This window comes from Poecilia latipinna, unplaced genomic scaffold (genome assembly GCF_001443285.1).
Source record: "Poecilia latipinna isolate Pla-1442-1.1 unplaced genomic scaffold, P_latipinna-1.0 Scaffold313, whole genome shotgun sequence".
In the NCBI taxonomy this organism is placed as follows: domain Eukaryota; kingdom Metazoa; phylum Chordata; class Actinopteri; order Cyprinodontiformes; family Poeciliidae; genus Poecilia; species Poecilia latipinna.
This window is the reverse complement of record NW_015112929.1, coordinates 390315-403087: the sequence shown is the minus strand read 5'-3', so window position 1 is coordinate 403087 and position 12773 is coordinate 390315. Positions and strand designations below refer to the sequence as shown.

The 12773-nt window shown below is 39.3% G+C and overlaps 2 protein-coding genes across 2 annotated transcripts; one reads left to right on the top strand and one right to left on the bottom strand.

Annotated features, from left to right (window-relative positions):
* Positions 1-316: 316 nt before the first annotated feature.
* Positions 317-4506, bottom strand: LOC106948927 (MAU2 chromatid cohesion factor homolog). Its single transcript, XM_015034828.1, has 9 exons — positions 4230-4506; positions 3849-3932; positions 3598-3693; positions 2416-2510; positions 1783-1810; positions 1470-1625; positions 1205-1351; positions 926-1016; positions 317-802 (listed from the first exon to the last, which is right to left on the bottom strand). Exons 1-9 carry the CDS (start codon positions 4461-4463, stop codon positions 609-611), a joined length of 1125 nt encoding a protein of 374 aa, XP_014890314.1. The 5' UTR covers positions 4464-4506; the 3' UTR covers positions 317-608.
* Positions 4507-6023: 1517 nt separating this feature from the next.
* On the top strand, positions 6024-12173 carry LOC106948926 (mitochondrial coenzyme A transporter SLC25A42). Its single transcript, XM_015034827.1, has 8 exons — positions 6024-6386; positions 6810-6970; positions 8195-8306; positions 8500-8525; positions 9191-9357; positions 9575-9691; positions 10640-10791; positions 10893-12173. Exons 2-8 carry the CDS (start codon positions 6881-6883, stop codon positions 11216-11218), a joined length of 990 nt encoding a protein of 329 aa, XP_014890313.1. The 5' UTR covers positions 6024-6386; positions 6810-6880; the 3' UTR covers positions 11219-12173.
* Positions 12174-12773: the final 600 nt, after the last annotated feature.

Below are 12773 nucleotides of genomic sequence, written 5' to 3'. Positions count from 1 at the left end.
TATGAACGGCCATATTGTATCATAGTTTTGCACCAGAAAAAGCCAGATGCAGCAAATCTGGATTAGATGTGCTTTCCTTCCTCCGTCTTGTTGTGATCTTGCTCCCATTTTTCAATAACTTAAAAATCAATCCGTAGACAGCGGCATCCATTATTACTCCTGTAAAGAGTAATTCTGCACCAAACATACCTTTTTGGAATTATGAACAAAAAAAAAAGAAAAAGAAAAAAAACAAACTTGGTTTCATTTGACTTTTGATAGACTTTTGCAAATGCTTCTAGAATCCCTCAAATGTGTCCCCCGCCCCCAGTCCCAGTCTTCATATTACAGCCAATCCCTTGGAAATTAAAATAATTATTATATATAAAATAATCATTTGGAGGTAATCATAGCCAGCTGAAATGGCTCCTGTGTATTTTGAGTTCAGATGTAGTGGTTAATTCTCAGCACAGTCTTCATTAAGGTGTGCAAACACATCATTATTATTATTTCCCCCTGTTTTTCATTTCCTTTTAAAATGTTTCAGTTTGTTTATAAAGGTGAGTTTTTTCTGGTTAGAAGCTGGAAAAACTTAAAACTTCTTCAAGTCACAAAGAACTAACTGAGCTTCAAATGTTCCATATGAGCCTTTTTTTTTTAAGATGGCACGTATTTAAATATAAACTGCAGGGATGGTGACAGGAATAGAAACAACGTACCTCCTGCAATGCCGTGGCCTTGTGGCCCGTGACGAGTCGGCACATGATGATGTGCTCCAGCAGAATGACTTGGAAGGTAGACAGGATGGGGCTGCAGTCCAACACTGACATAAATTGATTAGTGGTAAAAAAAACAACAAAAACAAACAGCACCGTTTAGTGATTTCTGGACAGTTTACAGAGCAAAGCTGATTAAGTTAGCCACAGAGTGATACTCAAAAACTCACTTTTGAGTTTCTCCAGTTGCATAAGAGCCTTGTCTGTGTACTTCTGGGCTTTCTCCAAGTAGCCCGCCTGCATGGAGTGCATGACTGTCACCTGGAAAATGAAAATAAAAAAACAAAAAAAACAGAGTGTTTCTGATTCAATGTTTTTGCACAATTAAATAGTTTTAAATTAATGTTTGTTCAGGTTTGACTATTGCTTGAGACTTCTGCTGAAACTAAGCACACAGCTTTGGAGTAACAGAAAAAAAGAAAGGAAGAAAGAAAGAAAATCAGCGTTACCAGATATACGAGGACACACATGTGCTCCTTGGGCAGCCAGTGGAAGAGGTCAGCTGGGTTGGTGGGTAAAATCTCATCATCTTGGAGTGTAGAGATAGTCTGAATGCACTGCTGCAGCTGCTTCAGACACGGCTTCACGCTTTTTACCTGAAAAAGAAAAGAAAAAAGAAAAGCAATGTAGTCACTCCTGTCAACTTTTACACATCCATCCTCATCCCGCTTTAGAAATCTAAAAAAAAAATAACTTCGTCATCACCCATCCTACCTGTCCAGCATCCAGGTAGTGTGTGACTTGTAGTACCAGGAAGAAGACTCTCAGCGATTCCTTCTGGATGGGGTTTCCCTGCCAGTTTTCTACTATAGTTCCACACAGTGTGAGAAGAGGATGCACCTCGCCAAGCTTCCTCTCCATTAGCAGCAACTGGAAGGTTAGAAAACATCCCCAGGTCAAAACGAATTACTAAAACAGTTAACGCCGGGTTTCCTCGTGGCAGATGTAGAAAAAAAAAAAAAAGATATGAAGACATGAAGATAAAACTTAGCTACAGAGAAGAGAAAAATAGAGAGAGAAAACTTACCATGCCTTTACTAAGAAGAAACAAAGCCCTAAAAAAGTGCAAAAAGTAAAATTAAGTCAACGTTCACATCAAATTATTACAGATAAATACCATGTAATCTTAATTGTTAGATACAAATCTCAACTAATAAGAGTTCCAAGCACAAATAAAAGCCTTATTTAATAAGAAAACAGGATATTTGTAATCTTAGTACATTTAAAATTAAAATCAATTTACTGATTTGTTTGCAGTGGAAACTTGTCCGGCAATAAAGTAGTAGCTTCATTTTCCACACATTTCGGTTGCGCCATGTTGTAAAATTATATGTAGTATGTTATATTTATTTAAGTTTTACATAGTCACATTTAAAAGTCTATTCGCATCAGCTTCACATACATTAAAAATAAAACCTAAAAACAGCCTGAAGAGGTTTCCCCCTTAATTATTTAGTGTGCAATAGCCAATACATAACAAATTCAGGTGAAGCGAATCACACAAGTAGAGCAGTTGGAGTTGCAGCAAAGAGTTACTTTTCGTCAACGGGACAAAATGATCATTTTGGTTTAGGTATCCTATAATAGTCACACCCCTCCCCCCCTATGTCATCCAGGTAACGCTTTAAACATGCAAACTGCAAATGACAGAGATGTTTACCTGGTATATTCTGAACCCACGACTCGGGCATACTCAGCCCCAACTCCCAGAAGGTCACATGCTGACACCAGGTCTTTCTCCAGAGTATGAAGTTGCTGAAAAGAGATAAGAAAACAACCTTAACATCTCAATACAGGCAACTATTAACTTTCAAGCAACTAGAATCCAAATGCAGCAAGTCTAACTCTGTTCTCCAACTAAAACAAAAGAAATAATAATAATATATAAAAAAAGAGACAAAGCAAGAATAAATCTGATAATTTTAATATTCCGTGGCCCTGATCGGCGACAGGCAGGTCAGACACAGTTAGTGAATGCACCAAAACACAGGTGCTAACAGGTCACATTGACAACAACACAATTGTTGATGAGAGAAAAAGAGTAAGCTATCTTTTGAGTCTTTGACGTTCCTAAAGGTAATGCTAGCGGAATCACATATTGGTAAGACACATCCACACAGCAAATCATAGTTTATATTTAAGTTCATATAAGTTAGTTTTATATCTCTGTACAGTCCTATTTAACTTCAGAAGTATGTAACCCACCCCACGCAGTGTGACACTGTCTCATTTGATAATGGGAATAATTAATGCCAAACCCACCCCGACCAAAAAAACATTACTGATGGCTTCTTTTGGATTTACCATGAATTAATGTTGTATTTTTTTGTGACGTACAGAGAGTTTGGTATTTTCAAACCATTCTTGAGAAAACCATTGTTTTAGTTTATGTAAACTAACTTATGTAAACTTGTGTTGCACACTTAAAAATCAAATTAAAATTAGTCTATGTAGTTGTTTTTTTTAACCAAAATACCACACATCAACACATCTTGTGAAACTTCTTTATAGCTTAGCAAGCATTAGGTACATTACTGCCGCCTACTGGGTTGGAGGGTGTACATGTGTACCAACAGTGGGCCAGAAATGCGGCAACTGAGAAAGGTACAATGTGATTTGTTTTGAGTGCTTGCTTTATTAAGAGCATATGTGAGTAATATAAACATTTTCATGTTAAGACGGATCAATTTGCTATTTATATGAACCAGCAAAAGTAGAATCGGACTATCAGCTGCATTAGCATGTGAAATAAAAAAAAGATGGTGATAAGAAATCGGCCACAAAAACTGCGATCAGTGCATTTTCAATAGGAAAACTTTAATACCACTTAAGTAATACATACCGCTAACTGGAACAGCAGTCTGCAGTGCCAGTATGGTGTTTGCTGGGAAATCTGAATGGCTTTACGCAGCAGGGGCTTTGCAGAGTCCACCAAATTCTGAAAATGTATTACATGCGGGCAGTTAGCAGTTCATAATAACACCCCCTCAAATATAACAATCATTTGTGAATGTCTTTGAAAAGCACAAGTATGGCTCGACTCTTATTTCTGTTTACCATAATAGTATCTTAGTAAGTCTTTATATGTTTTACCTGTTGGCAAAATAGTTCCGACAGAATACTCGCAGCTTCAAATTTGACATCTTCGAACTGAGGAAGTTGTTGAGATATAAACCACTGCAAAAAAGGAGACAAAATATTGTCAACCAACATTCTGGGCGTAAATATTTGACCAGCAGTTTATTTGGTAAAAACCAGCGCGTGAGCGTAAAGTGGTTGAACAGGGTTTAAACAACGACACACTTTGTACCAAAATTATTTGAACACGTATCAGAACCTCTTTTCTAATGTAACCTTCTTGAATGAATAGCTATTTAAACACTTCCGCCGTTCGGTGTTTTCACTGCCCGCGGCCTACACTCCCTCCGCTTCTCTGCAGCATCCCCGCTCTTTCCCAGATCAAACGCCCCTCACCGCTTTCTCTAGGTGGCTGCGGGCCAGCTCGCTGTTCTTGGTGTGATGGTAGAGAACCGAGCCCAGCTGGAGATGCGTCCGAGCTTCGATCCTCTGCGGAGGCTTGAACTGAAACACGGCCTGTAGACAGTGTACGCACAGCCGTATTTTCGGTGGACTGGAGGTTCGGAAATGTTCCGCAAAGCCGAGGAGGGCGAGGTACCAACGCTCCGGGGCCTCTACGTTTGACGCCATTTTCCCAGACAACAACAAGTTTTTCAGCGCTACGGCCAGAGCCGCGGGTTGCCAGGTTGGGCTAAACAGAGCAGACTACGATCGAAGTTGCTTTTTCCAGCTCCAAATTGTGAAGAAAAACTTTAGTTGTGTCCTTTTCAGTCATTTCAATTAAAAAATAGCGCAGGAAATGGTCAAATCCAATTTTATTATGAAAATATTTATTTTATTTAATACGCCCAACTACTATTTTAACAATATTATCCACATGTTTATGTTCCAATAGAGAAACGATGGTCTAAGTCCGTTTTCCAGTGGAGTTTTATTTTTTATTTTTTTGTAAGAAACAAATTGTGTTAATTTATCTTTTCTGAATTGGGGGTTGTACTAAATTAATAAAACGTGACATTGAGATGTCTTTCCGTATTGCAAAGATAAATTTGAACAAGAATCCCTTCCTCTTGTGCATGCATGTAAGTATTAATACTGTATTTCTTTATATGTGTGTACAAAAACAAAATGGCTACACAAGATGGCTGTATCTTGTAAATACTGCTCTTGTCCTTTCTTACTCCTGTTGTTCTTACTTACCTTACTTGCCACATAAGGTTATTCTGATGTTAATGACATCAAATGCAATTAATTTATGCTTTGCAATTTTTTTTTTCAGGATTATATTATTAAGGTTTAGTGCCAGAAAGTGAGAATCCATACAATTGCTCTAATATATTTTTGACAAGGAAAGTATTAATGCATGGCACCTAAAATATTACATTATACAGTCCTGCAGTCATTTATGATTTAATTATTGAATGCATGAACATGCAATAGTGATTGGGATTAAGCATAAACTGCAGTTCTGTTTGATGTTCTTAATGTGATTGTGTTCTGTAGATCCTAAAGGCAAGTAAAAAATTCTTGCAAAAAATTCAGAGTTTGCCAAATTATCCATAGGTTTACTTTCTAAAAGGCAGTTGTTTTTTGTGGTGATTAACTCTGCGAGTACTGAAGCTACTCTGTTCCAAAAAATATGAGTGCTAGGTTAATTGGTCTCTGAAAATTGTCTTTTAAGTGTGCTGTGTGTGTGCATAGCTGTTTGTCCAGTTTATCTTTGTGTTGCCCTGTGCTGACTGGTGACTTCTCCAGGGTGTACCCTGCCTCTCACCCAATTATTGTTATAGTTAGGCACCAGCCTGCCCTTGACCCTGCAAGGATAATAGGGTTTGGATAATGGATGGAGGTTCTAATTTAGCTCTTTCTAAAGTTTGACCCCAGAAAGAGAAACACACACACACACCTACACACACACACACAGGTGGGTAACTAGATGGGAGCAAAAAAATGGTGATAAGATTGCAAGTAAGAAGTACTAAGAAAAAAGGAAGAAAAAAATATTGCAAAATTATTTTATGAATATTTTCAAAATTTCAGAACAAACTGAGATAATATGGAAAACTAAAACAAACGGTTAATTAAAAGATTGATATGATAGCGTAATATATACCTGGCAACCCAATGTTGAGCATAATCTCGCGAGACTTTGCTTATGCGATGCTGTTTGCTCTTGGGTATTGTAGTCCAAAACAGTGGATTACGCCGTGTTCCCGTTCGCTCGGGGCTCGAGAGTCCAGAATAATCTTTCTGTGCACAGAATAGGAGAGAGGAGGGGGGAGAGGGAACACCTCCGAGTTGAACGTTGTCTGACTCACGTACCCTTACAAACAAACTGCAAGCTTTATTGACACTTTTCTTCGACTCAACTTGATAAAAGACGTCAACAACGCGAGGAGACGCGGGGACACATCGCGGCGCGTGTGCTGTGCAACTTAAAAGCTCGAGTGACGAGCCTTCTGTCGACAAACAGGAGACGTGCAGCACGGCAGAGCATTGTAGGATTTCAAGCGTCGACTATTTGTAAACACGGACTGCTGTGGGACAGTCAAGGTAAGCGTTCATGCGGGTTTTAATAACCAAAACAGATTTCACTGCAGAAAAGAAGAGTGTCTGTTTATTATTATTATTATTATTATTATTATTATTATTGGACAGCTGTGAATCGCAGTTCATTTATTTTACACGCGCCTACTAAGGTCTTGTATTTAAATGACAACCAGGGCACATGTAATCACTCATGCAAGATCGTTATGAATTTGGCTTTATGTAGACAAACCAACATTGGTTTGTATTCTCTGCACCGTGACACCCCGTTTGTTTACAAGGCAGACCATTCGTGTGGGGACATGGGCGTGAGAGAATGCACGTACTCGTTGTTCTGGTACGGAGGAACTCCGAGCAGCGAGGAGGATGTTGCCTCAAAACAGCAGCTTGGAGTATTTTTAACCCAATGTATGACATTTTCCCCTGCAGCTGTGGGGTTTTGTCCAGAAAGAGCACCGCGGGTGTGTGACAAGCCTTGGTAATCTAAGAAGGGGGCACCAATGGCCCACCGTGTGCACGAGCACCGCCAGGGCCGCATGCCTGTGGCCCAAACCACCGTGCTGACCCTCCCACCGTCCAGCCAAGCAAAGGTGAGCGTGCTGGGTGTGTTTCTCTCTTAGCCAGTGAGAATAAGGAAAGGGAAAACAATATTAAAACGTGACCAGACAGGTTGCTGCAGATGGGTGCGGAAAGGCATTTAAAATGTTCTGTTTTTACAATCACAAATGTGAATTAATTCTCTCCTGAAGTGTTAAACAGGAAGGTTGACTGTGTCACAACAATATATTCAAATAAAGTGTAAGCATTACCAAAAAAGATTCCTTTAAGAAAAGAAAAGTATATTAAAAGCGGTTAACACTATGTGTTGCCTCTCGTATCATACTCTTCTTTATGGTGGTGTTATTGTGACATTCAGTGTCTCCTCGCTGGCTGTAAACATCCAACATCAGAACAGTCCTGCTACTGTAAATAGAAGGGTGATGCCGACTAATCCTCCGCAGCAGGCCTCTGTCCATAAAAATACACATTCACGAGTTGGACTTAAAAGAAAACAGTAAATCCTTTTTTGGACAGGAAAAGCCTAACAGGTGAATCTTTAACAAATGCATTTCTACATTTCATTTGTCTCTGTTGACGTGTCCCTGGTTCTCCACACCCTTCTTTTTTTTTTTTCCTGCTTTGTCACCTTTGTGTTTTTATTTCATTAGAGATGCGTACACCATAACTGGTCCAGGCAGTAAAATGAACAATTATAAAATAGATTATGAAGCAGGAGGAATACCAGCTCTAAATTCACAGTACTGTTTGTTCTTTGAGTCAAAAATAAGTGATATGATGGAATAGTTCCAACAATATGAATTACAAATGCAAGTTTTTTTTAAAGTGCTTTGTTTTTCTGTTGCTGGTGATGAAAAGTCTTTGTTTATCAAGCCAAATCCTTCCGCTATCAATCAGTGGGAGTGTTTATTGAGTTCAGCTGGCCTACTTTAGGACTGCTTCCATGATCACACAGGGCAGAGCTCATGTTCTAAGATACATGGGCCAGTCTTATCTCATGTGATTCTCAGTTTCCGTGCCCCCGTCGTCCACGTGCGTGTTGTGGCTTTTTTTCTTTTCTTTGCCCCAACCCTGAGCCGACAAATTTATGTGGGAGCGTTTCCGTTGATCAGCAATCCACATAAAGCACAAGGATAGATAAGACATACCATAGCTTTTGTGTTATTATTTCATATTTATATTGTAGTTTTTTTTATGTTTATGTTGTAAAACATTGTCTCACTAGCTCACAAATGTGTGATAATGTCTCCAAACAGGACCTGAGACCCAGATTGACCCCTCTGGACTCTCTGCTGTGTGGAGCATTCGCTGGAGCTGTGGCCAAAACCGTCATTGCACCTCTGGACCGCACCAAGATCATTTTTCAAGGCAAGACAAACTCTCAGATCTAAGGTTTACACTTGGACGTTTTACACTTTCCTGTAGACTGAACTAATGTTTTGTGTCCGTACCAGAGTTTACACCTCAACTGTTGTGGACTAATCCTCTTAGTAGATGTTTAGCCTACATGAGACGGTGTGTCTCAACCCTGTGGTTCACTGTGCCTCTTGTTGTTTTTCAGTGTCTTCAAAGAGGTTCTCGGCAAAGGTGAGTTTATTTATCTCTCTTATCTGCAGAACAGGAACCGATAAGACACAGATTTTCATCACGTTATGTGTACCTGCAGTGATAAGCAGGGCAATTGACTGCTCAAGTACAAAACATACTGAAAGTTATGAACTCTTGCGTGACTGTTTATGCACACCGGAAGTTTATTTTTCAAGAATATTTGCTAAAATGTTAAAGGAAGTTCAATTTGAAGCAATAAGTAACAGTTTATAGATTCATAATGAAACAGTGAATGCTTCTATTTTTTCCCCACTTCTTTACTTATCTAGCCTTACAAAAGCTTTAACATTTGTACCTTTCATACAAAGTTGTGTTTGAATATATTCAAGCACAACTTTTGTGTTATCCAACACAAAGGTGTTGGATAATTCTGAAGTGGAAGAAAAAAAAAAGAATGCATAAATTTAAGAAGTATTTACAAATAAAAACGTGAAAACTGCTCTGTTCACTGCAATTTGGTTTCCAGTTTTTAACAACTTTGCGCATCAAGACGCTCAACTTAATCACTTTTTCCTGACGTTGTTTTGGGGCAGAACTGTTTGTGACCACATGTTAACAAAGGTTCTTTACAAACCTTATTATGTAACGGCAAAATATCAGACGTGCTAAGCGGATAACGCGTCGAATGTTACGTTGTGCTGCAGGAGGCCTTCAGGGTGATCTACTGCACGTACATGAAGGATGGATTCCTCAGTCTGTGGAGGGGGAACTCTGCCACCATGGTGCGGGTCATGCCCTACGCTGCCATCCAGTTTTGCTCACACGAGCAATACAAGAAACTCCTGGGGGGCTACTATGGCTTCCAGGGCAAGTGAGTAAAGACTTAAAGTATTTTTTTATTGTGATGTTTTCATGTTTTAAGTCACACGATGGCACAAACCTTGTGAAAACGTACAGCTTCAGCCGAGTCAGCATGACTGTAGCGACCGGGATGTTAGCATTTAGCTTATACCAGCATGCTTGTAGCTGTGTGGGATTTACTTTATGTTCTTTTAAGTGTGCTTAAAGTCAACTGCTTTTTATTTCAGAGCGCTGCCTCCTTTCCCACGGCTACTGGCGGGTTCTCTGGCCGGTACGACCGCCGCCATGCTAACTTACCCCTTGGACATGGTCCGAGCCAGGATGGCTGTCACTGCTAAAGAAATGTAAGGACCTCCAGAGTTAAGCTCGTCTCTAGCAGAGGACGAATTTGTCCGATTTTTATAATGATCAGTTAGTCATTCCTGGAAAAACGGTCAACACCGTTCAGTATACGGGCCATTTCTGACAGGGTTGGGTATGTTAGGGATCCAAATGATTGCATTATTGATCTGAATGCTGGGCGTTTAGGATCATATGGTGTACCCTCTCTCAGATAATGTCTGGTTTGTTCGTTATTTTGAACCAAGTTTCTTTATCACGTAATTATATTTTTTGAGTCATTAATAAACTTTTTTTTTTTTAAACTTTTGGTTTAGATCCACACTCAACATTTATTGACTTTGGATATAAAATGGGGTGTTCTGCAGATTTCTTCCATCTAGGGACCCTTCATTTCATTTACGTCTCTTCCTTTTAAAGGAGTTAGATTTTTCCTGTAGCTTTGAAGTGATCACCATGTGTAGACTTCCAGAGTTCATGACGTGATCAGATAATTTATAGCTTAATTAAACATAAAGTAACTCATGCATTCAGTGCTGTATATCTTTAGGAAAATGTTGTAAGATCCACATAAATCTTGTGAAACTACGGTTTAAAAGTGCCGTTTAAATTTTGCTACAAAGTCAAATTCAGAATTTGAGTTTTAATTTCACTCTTTGACTTTCAGTTTGGTGAAAAGAGGAGTTCCCTCTAAATCTCTCTTTGCTAACTGGACTATGTTGGGATTGTCTCTGTTAAATATGATGTGGGTGGTCTGTCCTCATCATACTGTCTATCACTTTGAGCGTAGAATCCTTTACTGGCTCCAGGAAAGACTTTTCTTACTCTTGATTAATGCTTATGTCACCCTTACATAAATAAAAAACAAAAACATGCTAGTCTTTGCAGTTGTTGTGACTTTGCATTTAATAGAAAACTTATTTCTCAAATTTATTTCTGTTTGTCTTTTCCAGGTACAGTAACATCATGCATGTCTTTGTACGCATCTCCCAAGAAGAAGGTGTAAAGACACTGTATAAAGGTTTCACTCCCACCATCTTGGGTGTTATCCCATACGCAGGGATCACGTTTTTTACCTATGAGACCCTCAAAAAGCTCCACGCAGGTACTCGCCATTTCTCTGTCTTTGCATGTTTGGTTTTAATTAATTAAAGTAAGATTGGTAGATAACAGTCAGTTCCAACCCTACCATCTGTTTTACCTTAGACAAGACGAAGCGATCTCAGCCTTACCCTTACGAGCGCTTAGCGTTTGGAGCCTGTGCGGGCCTGATTGGACAGTCGGCTTCGTACCCTCTGGATGTTGTGCGCCGGCGCATGCAGACAGCCGGCGTGATCGGCTCCTCCTACACTACCATCCTGGGGACCATGCGCGAGATTGTGAAGCAGGAAGGCATCAGGCGTGGACTGTACAAAGGCCTGAGCATGAACTGGGTGAAAGGGCCCATCGCAGTGGGAATTAGCTTCACCACGTTTGACGTTACGCACAACTTGCTGCTGAAGCTGCACCAGATGGGCTACTCCATCCACTGAGCCAGGTGGGTGGGGCTGAAGAACGGTAACGGAGGGAAAGTACAGATGCGACCTGCATGAGGAAAGGGAGCGGAGCCCGTTTCGTGGCTGTGACGAGCCTCTGCTCTGTGCAGGACCGTCCCCACAGCTCACTCCTGTTTCCTACAGAGGATGTCAGAGACGCGAAGAAGCCGACAGGAGATCTGTTCTGCAAGGATATGCATTATCACAAGCTTGGCCTAATGCAAAGGGATCTCTAGCTTTGCAGAAAGGCACAAAAAAAAAAAAGTTTTTACTATCATGAAATGGTTAAAACATGTCTGAGAAACATGGTACCACTAGAATGATAGATGGCAAAGGAGCTAAATCGCACTTTATCAGAATTTCCCCTTCTGTTGATCCTATTTAATCAAAAACAAATCAGATTGTTTTTCATGGGCTTCCTTTTATCTTTTTTGTACAAGAGACATTTTTTTTTTAGACTTTTTTTCCTATGGCACAGCATGTGATGATGCATGGTTATGTGCAACTAAAGACAGATTTAGCAGGTTTAAATTTTATGATGGTGCCAGTGTGGATTTTATTTCCCATTGAAAGGAAAACAATTGATTGTGACTATAAAATTTTCACTTGCCCATTCATCCAACACCGTGTAACTCCATCTGTGTCTTAGATGATCGTAAGTGTTGCTAATCAAACTTATTACAAACAAAAACATATGAATATGAAAGGCTTCAGTCGGTATGCAAAATTATTGCGATTTATGCATTTAAAAAAATTTTAACTTTTGTTTTGCTCACATTGTTGTATAGATTTTTTCAAAGCTGTCACTTGATTGTATGGCCTGTCTTTTTTTCAGTTATAATTTTTATGTTTCTGCAGAAGAAAATCATGCTTTTTGCCACATTTCAGAGGGATTTATTTGCCCAAAGACGTTTACAGTATGATGACCGTGCAATAAACTGTTTATTCACAACCTTTGAGCAATGTTGTGTTTTGTCCACTAGATGGAGATGCTTGATAAAAGAAGATAATGTTGCCGGAGACGTATCAAACAAAAGGGGAAGAAATTTCAATTTTAAATATTTTTAAAACATCAGAATTTTCAGTCAGTTAGAAGATTTAATTTCTTTAAAAAAACGGAACCCTCTTTTTTTCTTTGTTTTTTTTTAGAGAGTACTTATTTACTTTTGTCCCAGTGTTCTCTTTTACTAATTATTATAATTTTATGACACTTAATATATGGCTACAGCTTGTTTAAGAGAATATATGTTTTTTTGATAACCGTACAGATTTAAAACGCACTTGGAAATGTTTTCTATCTCCATGATTTCTCCTTTGTCACTAGATGGCGGCAGGGAGCAGCTCCACCCGCTCGTGCAACCCGGTACCATTAACGAGCTCATTTACATGGCCTGAACTTGACCTTATGTCTGCCCATTGAAAACAGCTTTCCAGTTATTTCCCTCCCATCATTGATTGCGTTTTATTTAACGTTTCCTGCATTACTTAAACTGTCTGTGTTACTAAAGCAACTTTAACCTTATCTTTGAATCATAAAGAAATATGTTCAGCG